We start from the raw sequence: 22,793 nt of genomic DNA on the forward strand, positions 1-22,793 counted from the left end.
TTCTAGAATTCTTCAGTTGGTCAGTGTCCATGACAGAATGAGAGAGGGAGGAAGAGAAAAATAGAAGACAGAATATGGACATATGTGTACCAACAATGACAGAACCCAGGATTATAATTAATCCCATTCAGTGTACCTGAGGCCCACCAAGGAGAGGGAGTGAAAAAAAACACTTAAGAGAATGATGACAAGAAAGGATTTACTATTTTAAATCTATACAACAGCAATTATTTAGTCTATCTGGTGAAATTTTCTCATGTTCAAGTATACAAGTTAACACCAAGGATATGGCATAAAGAAAAGGACAGAACCTAGAGAAAGTTTTTGACAAAACCAAGAGCCTTTTTTTTTTTTTAACCTTTATGCAGTGGCAGCAACAAAAAATCAATCTGTCCATAAGAACAAGCAACGTAACATATAATACGCTAAGTTCCTACTCTTCCTTCCTCTCAGTATTCTTAGTTTTTCATGTTCCATGTTATTGTCATGCAATGATAACACTAAAAATGAAAATTTTAGTAATATTTAAATAGTGAGAGAAAACAGATCAGTGGTTGCATGGGGACAGAGATGGAGATAAGAATTACAAAGTAAGGTGCAAGGAAGGAAACTCTGGGAGGTAATGGAAATATTTGTTATCTTGATTGTAGTGACAGTTTCATGGGCATATACATATGCCAAAACCGATCAAATTGTATACTTTAAATATGTGCAGTTCAGTGTACAACAATTATATTCCAATAAAATGGAAAAAAAATGTTTATCTATAGTCTTAGAATCCCACTAAAATAGAGAAACCAACAATATCCATGTTGGGGTTCTTCTTTTGCTACTCCACAGAGACATGCACACAGACCCAGGCTTAGAGACAGATAGATAAAGGTTCTACACACATACAATTAAGGGTTCATTTGCTGTTACTAGCATATATGTAGGTTAGAGACTTAGAAATGGAATTACAGCAAAAATTACTCAGTTCTATGCTGCCTTGGATTTTTGCTTGTCCATATCCCACACCCTACACCCTTCCAGGTACATTAAGACAAACAGAGGAGACCACCTGCTCTGAGAAATTGCCTGACTCCTCCATGCTTTCATTTGACTCCTACTCTTTACTGTCTGAAACTAGGCTTTTCTGGGTTCCTAAACCAAGTTTTCTTTTCCTCAGTACAACATTATGTTCAACTGTCAAGATTTATATAAAGGTTGGAAGAATAGTATAGTAACTCCTTGCATACTATTTGCTACCTATATTCAACTTTTTTTTTTTGCCACATTTGTGTAGTCCAACTATGTAACAACTCTTGTTGTTACTGTTGCTGAAACATTTAAGAGTGAACAGCAGACATGCTGACACTTTACCCATCAATATTTCTATGTATATTTAAGAACTGGGACATTCTCTTAAGTAACCATGGGGTAAATGCTATATTTGCGAAATTCATCTTGTATATAGTCCATGTTAAAATTTTGCTAAATATCCCAATGATGTCCTTCATATCAAATTTTCTTCCCAATCCAGGGCCACATATTGTGCTTAGTTGCCATATCTTTCTTAGCCTGTTTTTGATGCCTGGTTTTGACCATTTTTCTTCGCTGAAAAAATTTCGAGGACTATGATACTTTCTCTACCAGTTTCAGATGTCTGAGATAACCCAGGCTAGGCAGGACAACCCTAGATTTCTTTGCATAATGAGGTCTAAGCACTGAAGAATTACCCCCACTCACTGCAATATTCTGCCTTTTGAGAGATTCACCTTCAAGAAGCACTGTCCATGAAGACTGTGAGATAGCCCTTCCACATCTGGGAGCTATCAAACTGAGTCCGTGTCCTCTTATCACCCATCCCCCAGCCAGGTAAGTTGGGCCACCTTGTCCAGCCTTACCAACAAACTGACAGCAGCTGCAAAGGGCAGTAAGCAAACTGCCTGAACACTGCAGGAGAAGCTGTTCATTAGCAAAGAGAATGTGCCCTCAGAGTAGAAAGCGGTCGTCTCAGAGTCATTGTGACGCCGTGGTTCATGGAGCAAACTCCACCAGAACAATCATTCTATGTCACTATTGGAGGAGAACCCTACCTTTTTAAAAGTGTGGGTCACAAACCCTCATCAGACATGAGAATATGGCCCTTACCAGCAGTGACCACAGCTGCAGGAAACTGAATAGTTCTCACTCTCCTGGGTACCACTTTAGTGGAGAGCTGGGGAATATCCCATCAAACTGTATAAACATCCCCACTGAACACTGAGAACAGACTCCTCTCTCCACCCACCCCCCACCTCCAGTATGTCTAATAACGCCTGGCACAATTTAAAACAATGACAACAACAACAAAAAGTTTATCTTACCTTAATTTTAGTTTTAATTAAATTAAAACATTAAACCAAGAAATTAAGTTTAAAATTAAGATATTTTAAAGTATTTTTCAGAGTCTGGGCCTTTGTTCCCAAGCAAAACTGTATGTTTAAATAAATTTCTAGAGAAAATATAAATTTTCAGTCATTTTTAACTGCCATCAGTCATTTTTTATACTGCCATGAAAAGCATTATTAATGCTAATATGCAATATTTTTTATCCAAACTTAAATATTAAGCTATATCTTTATTTTCCATAGCTTTTAACCTCTGCCTTTTTCAAAGAACATTTCAAAATTGAACACAGGAAAATCACTGGCATTTAACAGTGTCTTTCTTTGAGTCACCTTCAAAAACCTCTAGGGCTCTACAATGTGTACTTTGAAAACTTCTAATTTAACACGTAGGGAAAAATATGTACTTAGGAAGGAAACAACTCGATTTTACTTGTAGATTCTGATAGCAAACTTCCATGTGACCAAGAATCAATTTCTTTTTATAATAAACACTGTTGGATCAGAGCAAGCATTTTAAAATTGAGAGACATTCAGGATGTTCAGAGATACTCTATTATACTAGACTAACACCCATTTATCAGTAGGACATGCGCTGTGGAAAGGTATCAACAGTAATGGCACCAACCCACCTGTCATAGATATACTACTGACAGCCTACACAATGGCCGTTTTTCCTTGCTCCATGGCAGCACCCTGATTTGGCTTCTTTGTGTTTGCCCTTCTCCTCTTGGATAAACTGACTGGTCTATCAAGGTGATCTCATTCTCTTTTCCAGTGACTGGTTTACAGGGATGGGAATGTTACCCAATTTGGGCCAATGAGATACGAAGAGATGTTTTTCTTGGGAACTTATGGAAAATGTTTCTTTACTCTTACAGAAGCACAAAGAAGAATCTACCCTTCTGACAGACAGTGTCCAATCTTCATGGTACCTCAAACTGCGGCGACTATCCTGTAATCACAAGGAGTTAGTTTGAGGAGGACATGATGAAGATGCTAAAGAGCAGAAAAAAGGAAGGATTCTGGGTCATTGATAACATCACTGAACTGCTTGCTGAGTTAACCTTTAAACCCTCTTTACTTCTGGCTTGTTTTAAGAAATAATAGATCTTCATATTAAGTTAGTCTATATTAGGTTTCCTGTTCTGGCCAAAATTTTCTAGAACACTTTTATTAAGTATTTCTCAATATGATAAAAAAAATAAATAAGCTTAACTTCTTATTTTAATATTTTATTCAAAAGATGTCAGCTTTAATCATCTGTAAAACATCTATCAATCCAATATTATTTTATTTTTAACACTATAGATTTAACTTCAAGTGGTACAAGAAACAAAAATATATAATGGAACTATATTTCAGCAGTATATCTTACAATAGGAAAACAAAGGCTTAAAAAACAAACAAACCACCACCCACAAAACAAAAAATAAAGAAACAAAAACAAAAAATTAAATCTAATTTATTAGGCATGTCTACATTTTACTTTCCCTTTGGGTAAATTTTTTGGAAAATTACATTTTCAAATAATCGTTCCTTAGCTAATCTTTCCAAAAATAAAATCCAGTATCTAGATCTTCAAAACCAAAAGGAAATGTCTGGTTATCAGCAACAGTGTCATGCTCAAGTCAGTTTCACAACACAGAGAATAAGCTATCACTAATTTTAATAGGCAAATTCCAATTCTAAATACTATTAGGGACTACCATTGTTATTCTCAATTGTGTTGACAATTGTCTTATTGCTGAACTGTACATGATAAATTTTCTTTGGTAACTTTTTATACTACCAATCAACACAGTTAAACAACTATAAAGATTTGAATTAACTTACTATTTCAAACTTTTTCAACACTTCCCTATAATTATTTAAATATAATTTCTAAAAGATGCTAAAATAGGAAAGCCTCCAACCATGCCTAATGCAATATAACAACAACAAAAAAAAAAACTGCTAAATAATCACTACTAAAAGCCTTTCAGTTCTATATGCAAGTATATAATTCAGTTCAAACACCAACGGACTAAACCTTAGATCCAATTCCTTATAAGATCGTCTGTGATAAAGGACAAAAAAATAAATGAAGCAACTAATATCTAGTAACCTGTCAATTTTTCTGGAAGGCTGCTTCACATGAATTCAAATGGCTTAAAGTTAGCCAGAATATAATATGAATTCCTAGTACAATACCTCATAAAACTTATATTTCAAGAATAATAATAGCTTATTAATTTTTAAGTTCTTTTTCCATGAAATAAGCCTATTTGGAAGCTTGGTACAGTAACATCAAGAAATTTAAACAGGAAGCTCAAGTCAAGATGTACATCTAAGAAATCTTTCTATAGATAACAAAATCACCAATTTAAATTATAAATGGCTTCCACTAAACATTAGTACCCCAAAATTCACACAAGGTGAACTAAAACAGATATGGCAGAAAGTGCATGCTGAAGCATGTTCACATCACAAAAACAAATGATGAAGGTTAACCAGCAAAAATTCAAATAGGCATATTTGCAAATATCTTTATGCAAACTTTCATGAATAAGATATAAGAAATGACTCATTTGGATAACTTTACGTACAGCTTGTATACAATTTAAAATAAGTACAACTGAAAACATTTCTACAAAAAAGCCACAATAAAGTCAAATGAAATAATAACAGTCTTACGAATTGGTCTCTCTTAGGAGTTCTCAAAGAATAATAAATAATGTCATTCTAAGAAATACCCTCTTCTTGATCAATCATTTCTGTTTTAACTGAAAACACATCTGCCAACATATGTTTTGGAATTTCTGAACCTCTGACTTTCAACGCATAACAAGCATTCTCCACTTTGGCTAGACTTTGTTTCAAAGTGTACAGCTTCTTAGAAACCTCATAAGGTCCAGTGTTGCCAATGAATGAAAACCCATCATAAACTTGACGTAAAAACTGGCTCACTTCAAAGGGGGTGTCAATGTCCCCATTCCCCACACTGTTAATACACATCCGCATCAATTCTCCAGTTAAGTCAGCCACTCCCAGAAGGTAATCAACAGGTGTGACTTTCAGGCTCCAAGCACCAAACTGCTTATCCTGTGCATCAGAGGAGGGCTGGTAAAACAAAACAAAACAGAACACATACACATACACACACACACACACACACACACAGACAGAAAATACACTGTAAAAAAGAGTGAATATGGCTGTATCACATTCACTGTAAGGTACAAAATCAACAGGAGAGCGGTCCTACTAATCTCGTCTAAAACAATCTATTTTGCTTAATGATCATTTGGAATGTTACAAAAGGAAACCACATCCTGAGTAGGAAGCTGAACTAGCTGACTTCAAGATATTTTTTAAGTCTAATACTGTATTGTTATAAAATCAATTATACTTCCAACTTCATCTGTCATATAAAATTAAAACATTCTTACATAAGGTCTAATTATATTACTTTTGAAAATCACTTACGTATATAGATGACAAATAATAACGCACTCCACATTTCTGATCCATTCATGTCTTCCTAAGTCAATTATGTAGTCCTTTCCTGGCCTCTTTTCTTTTCCATACTCAGCACTGACCATTATGATTTATTACTCTCACTACATTCTCCTCAATTCCCTTAGACTCCTAGTTTTCTACTGTACCTGTCCAGCAAAAACACAATCTTATATCTATACTAAAATCTATCCTTGTTACTCCTTTATTCAAGTAGCTGAGTATTACTAAGCTAAAAAAACAAAAAATCACAACTATATAGTTTGTACCACTACAAATTACCTACCAATCCTTTTACTTAGACGGTTTTCTCCCAGTCCCTTCAAACACTATTCCAACCCTTCAACCCCTATGCAATCTCAAACCTCTTCACTCTCAATAGACAATCCTGCCTAATTTTAGTGACTTGGTCACTTGCTAGAGCACCTGGCACAATCTCTCTCAATTACCTTTACCCCTACGAAAAAGCTTATTTATATCCACATCCATCTTTACCTTCTATCCTCCAGTCTCAGATGATGAGTTGTCCCTCCTCTTGTTTGAGGTTAACTCTTCCAAATGACCTTGACCCATCTCCTCCCACCTCTTCCAGGACCTTGCTTCATAAGGTGTGTGCCCTTGGGCAAGTTATTTCATCTCTCTAAACCTCAGTTTCCTCATCTGTAAAATGGGATAACAGTACCTACCTCAGAGGGTTTTTTTTAAGGATTAAATGAGATAACATTTACCAAGTTCTAGGCATACTGCCCAACACAAATACTCAATAAATGTTAGCTGTTTTCACCATTACCATCATGTCAATCTACTATCTCCATATCAATTTCTCCCTCTACTGGAGTCTTTCTGGAAGAGGTGATGCCTAAGTTGACACTTAAAGACTGTATGAGACTTAACCATGTGACGTTCAATTACATCAAAGGACATTTTAGGAAGAGGAAATTGCAAAGGTGTAGAGGTCAATACTGTGCTGTATATTTGAGGAACTAGTTAGGTATTTCTTTTGAGGAAAAGTTTAAAGTAAGAAACAGTGCAAGATAGAAAGACAGGGACAGAATGCCACTTTAAGCAACTTAAACTTTACCTATAGGTAATGGAGAGTCACTGGGATTTAAGCAAGGAATAACAGAGTCAAGTTTAGGTTTTATTAAGATCACTTTTGTTGCTCTGTATCTAATACATGAATCCTAATATTGCTGGAGTTCTTCAGAGATCATCTGGTGCAATCCTCTCATTGTAGACAGAAAAAAATGAGGTCCAAGAAACATCTTAGGGTCATATCGCTAGTTAAAAGGCAAAACTGGGTAAGTACCCAAAGTCTGCTTCCCTTTATTCTGATGCCTTTTAAACTATATCATAACACAGAAGTACCTGCTACGTTTTATTTCTATTAACTATCAGAGAACTGGCATTTTTTTAGAATGGGTAAATGGTAGTAGTGGTATGGAGGGGTACATTTCACAGGTTATTTATAAATAACCTTTGCTTAAGAAAGTTAGGTTCTTTGTTTCTTACCATTAGACAGAAGGAGTTTTGTGGTGCTAATGAAGAAGCTGATTTTGAGGAAAGGAGCGTGTTAAAAACTTAAGAAATTTCACCTAATAAATTGTCAAAGGAATAAATTCTGCTTTACTCATAATGTCATTTTAGAAACCAGGGAAAAGAAATGCAGTTTTTAAAGATGCATATTAGGGGTGAAATATTTAGTGGTGAAATATGTCTATAATTTACTTTAAAATGGTTTAGCAAAAAATATTTAGATGAAGTAAATATGACAACATGTTAACAACTGCTGAATTTAGGCTGTGGGCATATGGGAATTCACTGTGTTGCTATTCTACTTTTCTGTATGTTTGAAATTTTTCATAAGTTTTTTAAAAAAATATAATTAAATGGTCTTGACAATATTCCCAACAGGTAAGTCAGAAGCAAATACCTTTCCCAATCGAATTTCCAGAATTTTCAGCACCAAGAATCTTTAGCACTAAAAGGAAAAATACGTACGTGCTCTTAATTTGAAAGGTGTATAAGAATATTACAGCAATGTAATCTTAGAATAGTTTATTACCTAAATCCTGAAAAGACTGCATTTACTCTAAGTTTCTCTCTGCCTTTTTCCCCTGATATTTTCATTCTGAGTTAGAGAGAACGTGAAGGAAGCTGTGGAGAAGTTACCAAAATGCAGTAACTTTCCTAATGTTTTTTTAAGAAGCAGGGTCAAATAGGCTTACCCTACTTCTTTCTGTAATTCAGTCTTCACTAGATGAATCAAAAATATGAAGGAATTTTGCTTCTCAAAATGGATTTCCTCCTTAATAAACTCATTGTAATTTGAAAAGTTGGGCAAATACATGGCTTCCTTAAAGTTAAGTTATATTTGTCATCCCAAATTAACAGTCTCAGTTTATAATATTAACATGTTAGTTAATATTCAAGAAAGTATATTTACAGCTTCTTCCATCTCCTGCCTACCTATGCTAAATCCTTGAGTGGTCTTTAAAAAAATAATAAAATATAGGGAAAAAGAAAAAATAAATAAAGGGAAAAAAATGGTTTAATTGTATCTTGAAGTGTACTGGTATCTCAGGAGGTATCAAAGATTCAAAACAGACCACCTCATTGCTTGAATGCAATTATCTTGAAACTCAGCAGAAAAAAAGTAGTATTTTGTTTAAAAGTCAAACTGTAAAATTTCTTTTTCTTAATTCAGAAGAGCTGCATAAAGTTCAGAAACAAATATTATGAACTGAATACGTGATTAAGAGCTCTCACTTTTACAATAATTTTTATAATAACAACTAACTATTGAGCACTTAATGTGTCAAGTGCTATGTACCGTCTAATTAACCTTTAAAACAATCCTTTGAGGTAGGTACCTGATAAAGGTGATCCCTTTAACACACTTTAAGAAACAGTGGCACAGTGGGTAAGGGCACAGGCTTGCATTCAAGATATCTGGTCTCGAATCTTAGCTCTGCCACACTTGTTAGTTGTGTGGCTTTTGGTAAGTTATTTAAACTCTCTAAAAGTCTGTTTCCCTCTCTGTGAAATGGGGTGAAACTTCTTACCTCATAAGGTCAATAAAGATTAAATGAGATGGTGCTTATAAAGGGCACATAGTAAAACCAAAAGCTGACTTAGACAGTAATCACTCAATAATGGTTTAGGTAAAGAGTACCGTTTTCCCCCAACTAACTAAAATATGTAAAGAGACTATTTCCCTAGCTGGGAATCTACAAAACCACATTTTAGAAAAAACATTTCCATCTGAATCATCTTAGCATTTTAAACCAGTAAATCTCCTGTAATTATTATAAGTTATATAATAAATGTGCAATATGATTTTAAATTCTTACGGTTTTATTTTCTTTCCCATTGTCTTCTGTTGTAAAAATCAATTGTTTATTAATTTCATCCATACTAATTAGTGATCGCGTTTTGATGAAGTGTTGAAAAGAGACAGCCTCCACATATTCCTGCAGTCCTGAAAAACCAACCAAGAAAAATAACTGAGAACAATCACTAAAATTAATAGAAATGTCATAGTAAAAAGCTTCAAATTTATCATCACCGAACTCAACAAGCAGCCCTGGTAGCGCAGTGGTTAAGTGTTTGGCTGCTAACCGAAAAGCTTAAGTTCCAATCCACCAGCCGCTCCTTGGAAACCCTACGGGACAGTTCTACTCTGTCCTATAGGGTTGCTATGAGTTGGAATCGACTCAGTGGCAATGGGTTTTTGGTTTAACTCAACAAAGAAGGTCCCTGGCTGGTGCAAGTGGTTTGCATGCAACTTCTAACATGAAGGTTGGCAGTTTGAATCCACCCACAGTTGCACTGTGGAAGAAAAACCTGGCAATCTGCTTCCATAAAGATTAAAAACTCACTGCCATCAAGCTGATTCTGACTCATGGTGACCCCATGTGTTACAGAGTACAACTTCTCCATAGGATTTTCCTGGCTGTAATATTTACAGCAGCAGATCTCTAGGCCTTTCTTCTGCTGTACCGCTGGGTGGGTTGGAATCACCAACCTTTAGGTTAGCAGACAAGCGCAAACCATGTGTGCTACCCAAGACAGCTCAGAAAACCCTATGGAGGAGTTCTACCCTGTAACACATGGGGTTGCCATGAGTCAAATCAACTTTCCAGCAACAAGTTTGATGTTTTGTTTTTTGGTTTAAATTCAACAAAAATTTAGTGGGTCTCTACTATAATGCCAGCATTAAGTTAGATACTTAAAAAGAATACAATCACCTGGGGACAGATGATGGGATTAGCACTGAAAACAGCAAACATTTTGTAACCAGACTTTGTCTATTTCAAATATAAATGCATTCAGTTTCTTCTTTACACTTCATGAGTAATTAGTTTTGAAAATCTATACTCTTTCCCACAGAGAAATGTCAAAAAATTTTAGGAAGAATCTTAAAAAGAATTTAAAATTTTTAAGAATTTAAGAATTCTGGAATTTAAGAAATGGCTATTCCATAAATTGAAAGGCTTTGATAAATAGAAACTATTCATCAGACTATTTTTTGCTTCCTTAAGCAGCAAAACAGAATAACGATGCAATCAAGTGAGACATAAAATTAAAGACAGTTTAGATAATCCTTAAATTTTAATAGGAGAAACTGTGAACAATGCAGATAGAAGTGCCAATCACGTAATTTGTATTTTGTTTGTGTCCTCACATTTCAAAATGGATCTAAGATGAACAATAAAAAAACTCCTTTGTGCCTTAGTAGTTTAAAAAAAAAAAAAAAGTAAGCAATACAACTTGAACCAGATGTAGACTCTAAAAAATTCATACTGAATTTAAAGTAAATTTTGATAAAGGTCAAAATAGGACTAGAAATACTTTTTCAAGTGTCTTAAAACACTAAATTCTATAGCCACACTCTTCAGTTATTATTTTATCTTACCTTAATCTATAAGGTGATACTCATAAGGAAAAAAGTATTTCTAACATTACTATTAGGTTAAGAAACTGTCTTAGTCTTTCTAAAAGCTTTATTGCAAAAAAATAGGAAAAAGAATAAATTTGATTATGGAACTTAGTAGAATCATCAGAATTTAAGCTGTCTCTCTAAACTTTTAATGAAAAAATCCTGCTACTTATACAATCTCTCACTGGCTGACACTAAAAATCAGGTTCGGTATCAACAGTGTTGGAGAGGCTGACAGCTTTGATACCATCACATGAAATGTCATATAATGGTCAAGAATACAAAGGGAAATGGATGACCTGGTTTTGATAGCAATAAGAGTAAACTTAACTAAATGAAAATATCCTCATTTTTTTTAATTTGTGGCAAAAATATACCTAAGAAAAACATACTCCGACTCAACAATTAAAATTCAATGCCCCCTAAGCAAAAACTCCCTCTCACCTCTGGCAACTATTAATAATCTTTGGTGTTTCTACATATTTCCTTATTTCGTATAAGTGAGATACAGTATTTGTCCTTTTGTGACTGACATATTTTTCTCTCAGGATGACATTTTCAAGGTTCATCGGTGTTGTGGCATGCACCAGAGCTTCACTTCTCTTTTTGGCTGAACAGTATTCCATTGTGTGTATATACCACATTTTGTTTATGCATTCACTGCTGATGAACATTTGTTTCCGCCCTTTGAATACTGTGAAAAGTGCTGCAATGGACACTGGTGTACAGGTTTCTGTATGCCCTCCTGCCTTCATTTCTTCTGGGTATATAGCTAGGATTGGGATTGCGGGGTCATATGATAGTTCTATGTTAGATTTTTTGAGGAAACGCCCAAACTGTTTTCCACAGTGGATGTACCATTTTACATTCCCACCAGCAATGTATGAAGGTTCTAGTTTTTGCATTACCTCCCAACACCTTTTTTTTTTTTAATCATTGCCATTCTAATAGAGGTAAAGTGTATCTCATTGTGGTTTTGATTTGCATCTCTCAAATGGCTAATGACTTTGAGCATCTTTTCATGCTCGTTGGCCATTTGTATATGTCTGAAATGTCTTCGGTGAAACGTCTGTTCAAGTCCTTTGCCGTTTTTTGATTGGGTTGTTTGTCTTTTTGTTCCAAGTTGTAAAAGTTTTTTTAAATATATTTTGAATATTCGACCCTTATTGGATATTACAGTTCCTGAAAATTTTCTCCCAATCTGTAGGATGTCTTTTCACTTTGTTATGAGGTCCCCATTTATCTATTATCTTTTGCTGACTGTGCTTTTGTTGTCGTATCTGATAAGCCATCATTAAAAACAAGGCCTCGCAGCCACATCCCTATATTTTCTTCTAAGAATTTCATGGTTTTATTTTTCACATTTAGGTTCTTATGTATGGTGTGAGGCATGGATCCTGATTCATTCTTCTGCATGCAGAAATCCAATTTTCCCAGCACCATTTTTTGAAGACACTCTTCTTTCCCCAGTGAATGGACTTAGCACTCTTGTCAAAATCAGTTGACCGTAGATGTATGGATTTATTTCTGGATTATCATCAATTCTATTTCATTAGTCTATATTCTATTATTATACCTGTACCAGGTGGTCTTATGTTCTGAAATCAGGAAGTCTGAGTCCTCCAACTTTATTCTTCTTCTTCAAGATTGCTTTAGCTATTTGGAGTCCTCTGCCCTTCCATATAAATTTGGAAAGGCAAATTTCTGTAAAGAAGGCTGTTGAATTTTGATGGGGACTGTATTAAACTTGAGTCAAAATCAACTCGATGGCCATGGGTTTGGTGTTTTCCGTTTTGCATTAAATTTATAGACTGCTTTTGGTAGTATTGGCATCTTAATTGTATTAAGCCTTCCAATCCAAGAACATGGAATGTCTTTCCATTTATTTGTTGTTGCTCTGTTGTGTGCTATCGATTCCGACTCATAGCAACCCTATAGGACAGAGTAGAACTGGCCATAGGGTTTCCTAGGCTGTAATTTTTGGGGAGGAGGGGTTAGGGAGCCCTGGTGGTGTGATGGTTAAGAGCTCAGCTGCTAACCAAAAAGGTCAGCAGTTCGAATCCACCAGCTGCTCCATGGAAACCCTATGGAGCAGTTCTACTCTGTCTTACAGGGTTGCTACGAGTCGGAATTGACTTGATGGCAACAGGTTTGGGTCTTTTGGGTTTTAATCTTTGTGGCAGCAGACTGCCACATCTTTCTCCCATGGAGCAGCTAGTGGGTTCGAACCATGGACCTTTCAGTTAGCAGCTGAGCACTTAACCACTGCACCAGCAGGGCTCCTTCCCATTTACTTAGGTCTTCTTTAATTTCTTTTAGTAATGTTTTATAGTTTTCTGTGCACAAGTCTTTCACCCTCCTGGTTAAACTTATTCTAAGTACTTTATCCTTTTAGATGCTATCAGAAATGGTAGTGTTTCCTCAATTTCCTTTTCTACTTGCTCACTGCTGATGTATAAAAAGTCTGACTTTTTGTGTGTTAACCTTATACCCTGCCACTTTGCTGAATTCATTTAATAGTTTTCTTATGGATTCTTTGGGGTTTTCTATGTGTACAATCATGTTGTTTGCAAAAATGGATAGTTTTACTTCCTCCTTCCCAACATGGATACCTTTTATCTTTTTCTAGCCTAACTGCTCTGGCTAAGACTTCCAGAACAATGTTGAATTGCAGTGGTAAGAGTTAGAATCCCTGTCTTGTTTCTGATCTTAAATGAGAAAGCTCTCAGTCTTTCTCCATTAACTATGATCTAGCTGTGGTATCCTGACTCATTCTGAGTTGCAAATGGCATTAAAGAATGAGCCAGAAAATAGGTGCCTTTAGCTGACAGAAGACAATTGGTAACAGGAAAATTTGTTTAATAAACCATAATATGCTGAGAAATGAAAAATTCGTAAGGCCAAGTTTAACAAAACAGGTAACATCTTTTACTTTACAACTAAAAATGTTCTTTGTAAATTTTGTTTTATGCATAGACAACATATTCATAAAAATTCAAGAAGGATAACTTACTAAACAGTGAACAATCTCATGCCCATGCTCTCGCTACCCAGGTCCCTTCCCTAAAGACAATCTGTGTTTCTCATATCCTTCAGGAGATACTTCATGCATACAAAAAGTAAGTGTATATAGATAATCAAATAGCAAAACTCAAGGATCAATAATCACATCTCTAAATATGCCGTAATATGGCTAATCTCTTTTGAATGAGATTAGGCCTGAACAATTAGGCATATGCACAAAATGTTCATTATTACAATCATTACAGCAAAATAGTAAGAAAACTTAAAAGATCAATAATGCTGTGTATCACTGAGTCGATTTTGACTCATAGCGACCCTACAGGACAGAGCAGAACTGACCCATAGGGTTTTCTAGGGTATAATCTTTATGGGAACAGATCATCAGGTCTTTTCTCCAACAGAGCCGCTGGTGGGTTCGAACCACTCACCTTTCGGTTAGCAGCTGAGTGTTTAACCAATGCACCACCAGGGCTCCTTACTAATAGGTGTGCCACTTATCAGTTTATTGCCTCTCAATTCCATTATCTCAGATAACAGAGGTGGGCCTTTAAAGCATTTCTCCTTTGGGAGCTGGATGATGCTAAGCTTTGTTAGCAGAAGGCACTGAAAGGATAATGCAAGAGGAAGGAGTGTCTCTTCTTGGTTCCAGTGTACAGCTCCTATTAGCAGCCTTCTAAGTGCAGGGCAGCCAGCAGCTCAAGGTCGCCAGCAGCATATGGCATCTCCCCAGGGCAGCTTCCCCTTGTACTCCACAAAGTGGCTTCCCTGTGAGCTACCCACTTGGGCAGGGAGCTCCATGGCATGGCATCTCCCCATGGGCAGCTTCTCAGTGAGTTCCCTCAGCATAACACCTCAACAAACTTCTGCATCATCCAGTGTGGATATCCCGTACCTCTCTAATGAGGTCTAGATCTCAGCCCTGCAGGGTGTCAGGAAGTAGGTTCTTCCAGATTTGTTCCTTCCTTGGGTGCTTATCTCAGCCCTAGGTGTAGGGACTGCTCCCTCTATGACAGTCCTGTATTCTTTAGAGTTCTCTTTTCCTCTTACTGGGTAACCTCCTGCACAGTTCATAATTTTTTTTTTTTATGGTTGTGCTTTAAGTGAAAGTTTACAAATCAAGTTAATCTCTCATACAAAAATTTATACATACATTGTTATGTGACCCTTGTTGCTCTCCCTATACTGTGACAGCACACCCCTCCTTTACACTCCAGATTTCCCATGTGCATTCGACCAGCTCCTGACCCCCTCTGCCTTCTCATCTTGCTTCTGGACAGGAGCTGCCCATTTAGTCTCATGTATCTACTTGAGCTAAGAAGATCACTCTTCACAAGTATCATTTTTATGTCCCATAGTCCAGTCTAATCTTTGTCTGAAGAGTTGGCTTCGGGAATGGTTTTAGTTTTGGGCTAACAGAGAGTCTGGGGGCCATGTCTTCCAGTGTCCCTCCAGTGTCAATCAAACCATTAACTCTGGTCTTTTTACTAGAATTTGAGTTCTGCATCCCACTTTTCTCCTGCTCCATCAGAGACTCTCTGTTGTGTTTCCTGTCAGGGCGGTCACTGGTGGTAGCTGGGCACCATCTAGTTCTTCTAGTCTCAGGCTGATGAAGTCTCTGGTTTATGTGGCCCTTTCTGCCTCCTGGGCTAATATTTTCCTTGCATCTATGGTGTTCTTCATTCTCCTTTACTCCAGGTGGGCTGGGGCCAATTGATGCATCTTAGACGGCCACTCGCTAGCTATTAAGACCCCAGACGCCACTCACCAAGTGGAATGTAGAACATTTTCTTAATAAACTTTGTTATGCCAATTGACCTAGTTGTCCCCTAAAACCATGGTTCCCAAATCCCTGCCCCTGCTACTCTGTCCCTCAAAGTGTTTGGTTATATTCAGGAAACTTCTTAACTTTCGTTTAGTCCAGTTGTGCTGACTTCCCCTGTAGTGTGTGCTGTCTTTCCCTTTACCTAAGATAATTCTTGTCTACTATCTAGTTAGTGAATACTCCTCTCCCACCCTCCCCAACCTCGTAACCATCAAAGAATGTTTTCTTCTGTGTTTAAACCTTTTCTTAAGTTCTTATAATAGCGGTCTTATACAATATTTGTCCTTTTGCGACTGACTAAATTCACTCAGCATAATGCCTTCCAGATTCCTCCACGTTAAAAGTTGTTTCACGGATTCATCATTGTTCTTCATCGCTGGCGTAGTATTCCATTGTGTGAATATACCATAATTTGTTTATCCATTCATCTGTTGATGGGCACCTAGGTTGTTTCCATCTTTTTTCTACTGTGAACAGTGCTGCAATGAACTTGGTTGTGCATATGTCTATTCGTGTGATGGCTCTTATTTCTCTAGGATATACTCCAAGAAGCAGGACTGCTGGGTCGTATGGTACTTCTAATAATTCTTTATATAAAACTTTTCCTGTTCAAATTACTGTGTAGTTTCTGTCTCCTGTTTGGACCTTGACTAATACAATAGGGGAGTTCAGAAAATAAATAATTGTATTATTTCTACCTTTACCTGTCTTACCATAAAAAAAAAAAAAAAAAAATCCAAGCTTTGATGATTGTATTTAACAAACTTTGGCTACCAAAGGAAAAAACCAAGACTGCCCAATAATTAAAAGCAGTACGTATCTTTTTATATTGTACTCCCAATGAGACTTTAAAAAAAATAAAGTATTATTAATAATGTCTACTTAAGTCTTGAGTGTCTATTATATGTAACATAATGTATACTTCACATGCATCATTTTTAATGCTCATAAACTTACATGGCTATATTACTACCCTTACTTGATGGATGAACAAATTGAGGCTCAGAGAAGTTAAGAAAGTCACCCATCAAGTTACACAGCTACTGAGTAATGAAAGTAAAATTTTGTGAAAATAAGATTTTGTAATACAAAAGCTTATGCCTGTCTTTACATTTAGCTCCACATAAAATGTAATCGCTTTCTCTTACTTTTTTTCCCCACTAAATCCCCAGTTCAACTTTTCTCCATGCTTTAATCTTATTCTCTTATCTCTAAAATACATACTTTCATGCTCCCATATTCTTCTGTGCCTATAAAACCCTGTTTACTCCCCCACCATCTGTTTAATGCTCTGCTATACCCTGATCAAAGCAGCATTCATCTCCTCATTCACACTATATAAAACTTCTACTTCAATTACGTTTCTAGTCAAGAGTTCTTTTGTCACCTATTTTGCACCCCAGAACTTTTAAGGACAAGGATCACTTTAAGTCTTTGCTCTACCCTTCCTCCATCCTCAAAGATAAAAACAAACCAAACACGTTGCCGTCAACTCCCACTCATAGCGATCCTACAGGGCAGAGTAGAACTGTCCTATAGGGTTTCCAAGGCTATACATCTTTACAGAAGCAGATCACCACATCTTTCTCCCTCAGAGCGGCTGGTGGGTTTGAAAAGACCTTGGTATTCAGCCAAGCATTTAACCACTGAGCCACCAGGGCTCCTTTTCTCCAAAGTTACTATCTCATATGTAGAAGGCACACAAATGTTTAGTAAATTGCTTCTAATAATGTATTCCTGTTCCTCATCACTATTTTTATGAAACTCTAAGAGCTATCACAAAAATATTTTTTTAAATTTGATATTCAAATGTTCATAACTATCTAATGGTGCTTAATTTATACTACTTTGGATTTAAGCACATTAAAAAAGAAATATTCTTACAAGTTCGAACTGATGAGGTTCAGAATTAGGAGGTCTTATAATTACCTGATTTATTTTTTTATAGAGAAAAATGAGAATACGAAATAAAAACCTTCAAAAATTTTATCAATGGTGTCAATCTCTATTAAATGTGGACAGTTGTCAGATACTAAAAATTTTCAAGTATACTTAAAGTCATTACTTATGTTCTCCTTGGGATGTTTTTTATTAAAGTTATTTCAGAAATGAGGTGGCCATTTCTGTTCTGTAGAAATTAAGTTTCATGCTATACTACAGAGAAAGTTCAAGGGCATCTGGCCCAAAACACTGAAAAGTATTTTTGCTCACGTGTAGGTAAAAGGGTGTCCAAACAAGTTACGTTTCAACTTGATGAAAAGGACATCCGCTATTTTCAGTGAATAATTCCCAGGGGGAAAAATCTTAACCTACTACCATATTCCATTAAACAATGCCTTCCCCTTCTGCTTTTGCCTTGGATGAAATCCAAATAGAATTATTTACAGAATCAGCTGCCAGTGAGAGAAATTTGTAGGTTGCTTTTATGTAATCTGTTGTTTTTCTCCTTGTTCCCCTATTAGAACATATACAAGGAAAGCCAACCAAAGGCTTCTGGTTATTTTTACTTATCTTACAATATTTACACAATATGCATCCAGTCAACTCTCCACCAAAAACCATATATAAACAGATGAGAAAAGTTTCATTTTAAATTTGAATTTCATGTCTCAACTTTTTTTCTAGGCTTTTAGTGTTTTAAAAAAAATTCTTTATCATATGACTCAGCAATTTCATTACTAGGTATAAATCGAAAACTTTGTTCACATAAATGTTCACAGCAGCATTATTACTAACAGCCAAAAACTAGGGAAAACTCAAATGTTCATCAACTGATGAATGAAAAAACTGTGGTCTATTGCTGTAACAGAATATTATTCAACCATAAAAAAGAATGAAATTCTGATACATGCTACCAGATGGATGAACTGCAAAAACGTCATGATCAGTGAAAGCAGCCAGACACAAAAGGACATGTATCATATGACTCTATTTGTATGAGATGTCCAGAATAGGCAAATCCACAGAGAAAGAAAAGACTTTAAGTAGATGCCAGGGGCTGGGGAGGGAGGGAATGAGTAGTGATTGCTAATGGGTAGGGGGTTTCTTTTTGGAGTGATGAAAATGTTCTGGAATTAGATAATGGTGACAGGAGCATAATGCTGTGAATATACTTAAAAAAAAACAAAAAAAAAACTGAATTGTACAATTAAAAAGAGTGAACTTTATGCTGTGTGAATTATATCCCAGTTTAAAAAAAATAGTGTTTGTAACTATTTGAAAGAGTAACACCTGCATTTTTTACACAGGTTAGCTTAACCAGATTACTGAAATATTAAAATAAAATCATACCCACTTTTAATTCATAGGACAGTCTGCTAAAAATCTACTCTCAAATAAATGAACTGAATATCACAAATAAATATATCTATAAGCCTTAGCTTTATAAAGTACATACTATTATACTGACAGTAGTAAAATTTATATGCAGTACTTTCAACCTGGAGTCTCTTGGACTGACACTTAAAATACTTAACAGGAATATAAATTATTACAGAAATCAATATAAATCCAAAATTTAAATATATTCCTTTATTCTCTTAATACATTAAACTACATTTATTACAGAACTGCCTACCAAGTGATATAAGGTATGCTGTTATTGTTGTTAGCTGCCGTCGAGTTGATTCTGACTCCTGGATATAAGGTATAAAAAAAATAAAGCCAAACCCATTGCCATCAAGTCAATTCCGACTCTTAACAACCCTACAGGACAGAGTAGAACTGCCCCATAGGGTTTCCAAGGAGTGGCTGGTGGATTTGAGCAGCTGACCTTTTGGTTAGCAGCCGAGCTCTTACCCACTATGCCACCAAAGCTTCAATTAATCATTGTGATTATTCTCAAATCATTTCTTGATTTTTAGATGCTGTTGGAAAGATCTTTTGTCTAATTTCACTGTCTCTAGCTAAATGATACCATTCTCCGGACCATGATTTGACACTGGAAATAGCGAACTCCTACCATAACTTTCTCCATTAAAATGATCGTCATTAGGTGACATTTTAACTCGCCAATGTAGGGGATTCACAGGCCTGCCCCATCTCAGCTTTCAACTCTATTCACCATTCCTTGTATCCGTCCCTCTCTCATCATTCTCTCTCCTCCAACCACTGGGGGCTGGAAGGAGAGAAGGAAGTTTGTGCTGTCGTTTGTTAGGGGTGTGTGTTGTCCTTTGGTCATTCAATGGCAGATTCCCTTCCTCTATACCTCTCTCTTCCCAACGTGCGATGACCACCACTCTCCTCTCCACCAGGCAATGTGTTTCAAATAAAGCAAAGCTCCCTGAGCCCACCTGACAGTTACTGTAACCTAAGGAAATATTGCTGCATGAAACACCTGTTCATATCCCTGAACCCAAGCAGCCTCCCCAGATTCTATGTGCTTCCCCCCTTGGAAAAGGCAGTTCTTTCGGGATTTACAGAATAGGGCCACAGCTCAGCTGCAAAACACAAACCCTCCCAACCCCACCCTTGGACTTCTGAATTCAAATGCACTCCCCAGCACCCCCTAAAAAAGAATAGAAAGAAAGAAAAGCATCTTAGGATCATAGTGCATGTTTAGCTTCTGAGATAAACCACATATGCCATAATTTGTATTATTAATTAATCTTAGTATTCATGAGTTAATAATATACTTACCAACAGACATAGAACTATATACTTTTATCTTAACAACCATAATGACCATAACAGATATTCAAGCTGAATATCCTGCCCTCCTTCTCCCATTGTCATCCTGTTGCAACTATCTAGAGCAAAACCCTAGCCATGAATTAATCTTTCTACCTCATTCATTCCTATTCCTACACAGAAAAGATATTTACTGATCACAGAGACCTTCCAAAATGATTAACAATAATAACTGCACCTAGTTAAGCTCTCACCTCCCTTCCTCTCAGAAGCCATTATGAATCTCTAGTCTCCCATCCGAGAGCCCTAGTGGCACAGTGGTTAAGCGCTTGGCTACTAACTGAAAGATCGGTGGTTCGAACCCACCAGCTACTCCACAGGAGAAAAGATGGGCAGCCTGCTTCCGTGAAGATTTACAGCCTTGGAAACTCTATGGGGGCAGGTCTACTTTGTCCTTTAGGGTCAGTATGAGTTGGGCTTGGTTTTTTTTTTTTTGGTTAGTCTCCCATCAATCCCAGACCACCTCCCTGCCTCATCCCCCATTCTCAGCACGTGACATGAAAACAGAGATTAATGAGCAAGAATTTCGTCAGCTGTCTACCTCTATACCTATCCTAACTGCCTTCCTTCCATCTCAGAAGAGGTGGCCCTCCTCTCATACAAGGCTTGCCAGTCTACCTAAACTCTGGATCCCACATGTTCTCTTGATTCCTCGGGGGGGGGGGGGGTCCTATTCCATCATTCCATTCTCTTTCCTGTAAATTCAACTTCTTTCTCCTCAGTTAGGGTTCCATAGGACCCAGTCTTTGGCTTTCTTCTCATTCCATACTGTTCTTAGACAATCTTATCCATGTCTATAAATTCAAGTTATAAGTGGGTGACTCCAAAGCTGCAACTTCACGTTAGGCCTGGGTCTTCGTTATAGCGCTGCTATAACAGAAATACCACAAGTGGGTGGCTTCAACAAACAGAATTTTATTCTCTTACAGTCTAGGAGGCTAAAAGTCCAAATTCAGGGTATCAGCTCCAGGGAAAGGCTTTCTCTTTCTGTTAGCTCTGGAGGAAGGTCCTTGTCATCAATCTTCCTCTGGACTAGGAGGTGTGCAGGATCCCTGGATCCAAACGACTAGCTCTGCTCCTGGTGCTGCTTTCTTGGTGGTATGAGGTCCCCAACTTTCTGCTCACTTCCTTTACCTTTTATCTCTTGTAAGATAAAAGATGATGCAGATTACACCCCAGGGAAACTCCCTTTACATTAGATCAAGGATGTGACCTGAGTAAGGGTGTTACAGCCCACCCCAATCCTCTTTAACTTAACCTAATCTTGCCTCATTAACCATAGGCAGAGATTAGGATTTACAACACATAGGGAAATTACATCAAAAAATGGAAGACAACCACACAATACCGGGAATCATGGCCTAACCAAGTTCACACATACTTTTGGGGAACACAATTCAATCCATGACACCCTGTGCCCTGAGTTCTCTAGACCCCTATATCCAATTATGGTGCAGTGGTTAAGAGTTGGGCTACTAATGAAAAGGTCACAGTTTGAATCTACCAGCCGCGCCTTTGAAACCCTATGGGGCACGTCTACTCTGTCTTATAAGGTCAATGGGAGTCGGAATCGACTCGAAGGCGACAGACTAGGCAGCTACCTGGATGGCCTATAATTTACGATTTATCACAACCAAAATCTGTTCCATCTTCTTATTTCCTTCTCTCAACAGATGATATCCCCATTCACCCAGATGGCCAAATCATAAAAGTAAATGTTTTCCCCTTCTCCTGCACTTTTTAAAAAACCACCTCCTTACTCACCTTCCTCCAAATAAAATATGATAATGGCATAATGGAAAGTGCAGACATGAGGATGTCCAAGGCTCAAAAGCCAATTCGGTCTCTTACTTACTGTGAACTAAGGTAAGTTTACCAACCTTTCTGCGCTTCAATTTCCTCGTTTGTAAAGAACAGACATCCACCTACACTGTAGGGTTTATATCAGTGTCTGGTAAGTGTTGAATTAAACTAAGTAAGAATCATTGATAATAATAAGAAACACTGGCATTAACTTTTGTTAGATAATGTTTTTTAACTTCTTTAAAGGAAACAGGTTTTTTTGGGGTTTTTTATTAGCTCACAATTAAAAGAGGCCACTGTTCTTCCAAAACGTTACCCTAGCCAAACATGCACTATGAGTCTAAGATACCTCTTGGTTAGCTAAGAATAGGAAACTGTGTTAACACAACAATACTGTTTATACTATTAAGGCCTAATAAAATAAGACGGAGTCTGCCAAGGAATAAGGACCTCTTTAACTTGGTGCACTATTTTCAAAACTAAGTAAGAAGTTGTCTTTCCCATGTTCCCTATTTAGCCCCATCTTTATTAACTGACAGACCTTAGCTCAAAAGGTTAACTTTCTGAAACAAGATTTCAGAAAACTGGAATGTTCAGCAATTGTCATGGATTGAATTATGTCCCTCAAAAAAATGTGTGTTATCAT

General features: G+C 36.8%; 1 protein-coding gene across 7 annotated transcripts in view; it reads right to left on the reverse strand.

The window, feature by feature from the left end:
- Positions 1-3,219: 3,219 nt before the first annotated feature.
- TSNAX (translin associated factor X) overlaps positions 3,220-22,793 on the reverse strand; it is a 52,013-nt gene continuing 32,439 nt past the window's right edge. For 2 of the 7 annotated variants that reach the window (XM_023728025.1, XM_004372811.3), the window contains 2 exons: positions 9,221-9,348; positions 3,220-5,471 (listed from right to left, as the gene is read on the reverse strand). In XM_023728025.1, coding sequence (XP_023583793.1) covers positions 5,094-5,471; positions 9,221-9,348 — 506 coding nt within the window. In that variant the 3' untranslated portion in view covers positions 3,220-5,093. Of the gene's footprint in view, positions 7,849-9,220; positions 9,349-22,793 lie in introns of all 7 variants that reach the window. The other 5 variants (XR_002823478.1, XM_023728028.1, XM_023728027.1 and 2 more) reach the window with 5 other exon arrangements.

Source organism: Trichechus manatus, unplaced genomic scaffold (assembly GCF_000243295.1).
Source record: "Trichechus manatus latirostris isolate Lorelei unplaced genomic scaffold, TriManLat1.0 scaffold00021, whole genome shotgun sequence".
Taxonomy (NCBI): Eukaryota; Metazoa; Chordata; class Mammalia; order Sirenia; family Trichechidae; genus Trichechus; species Trichechus manatus.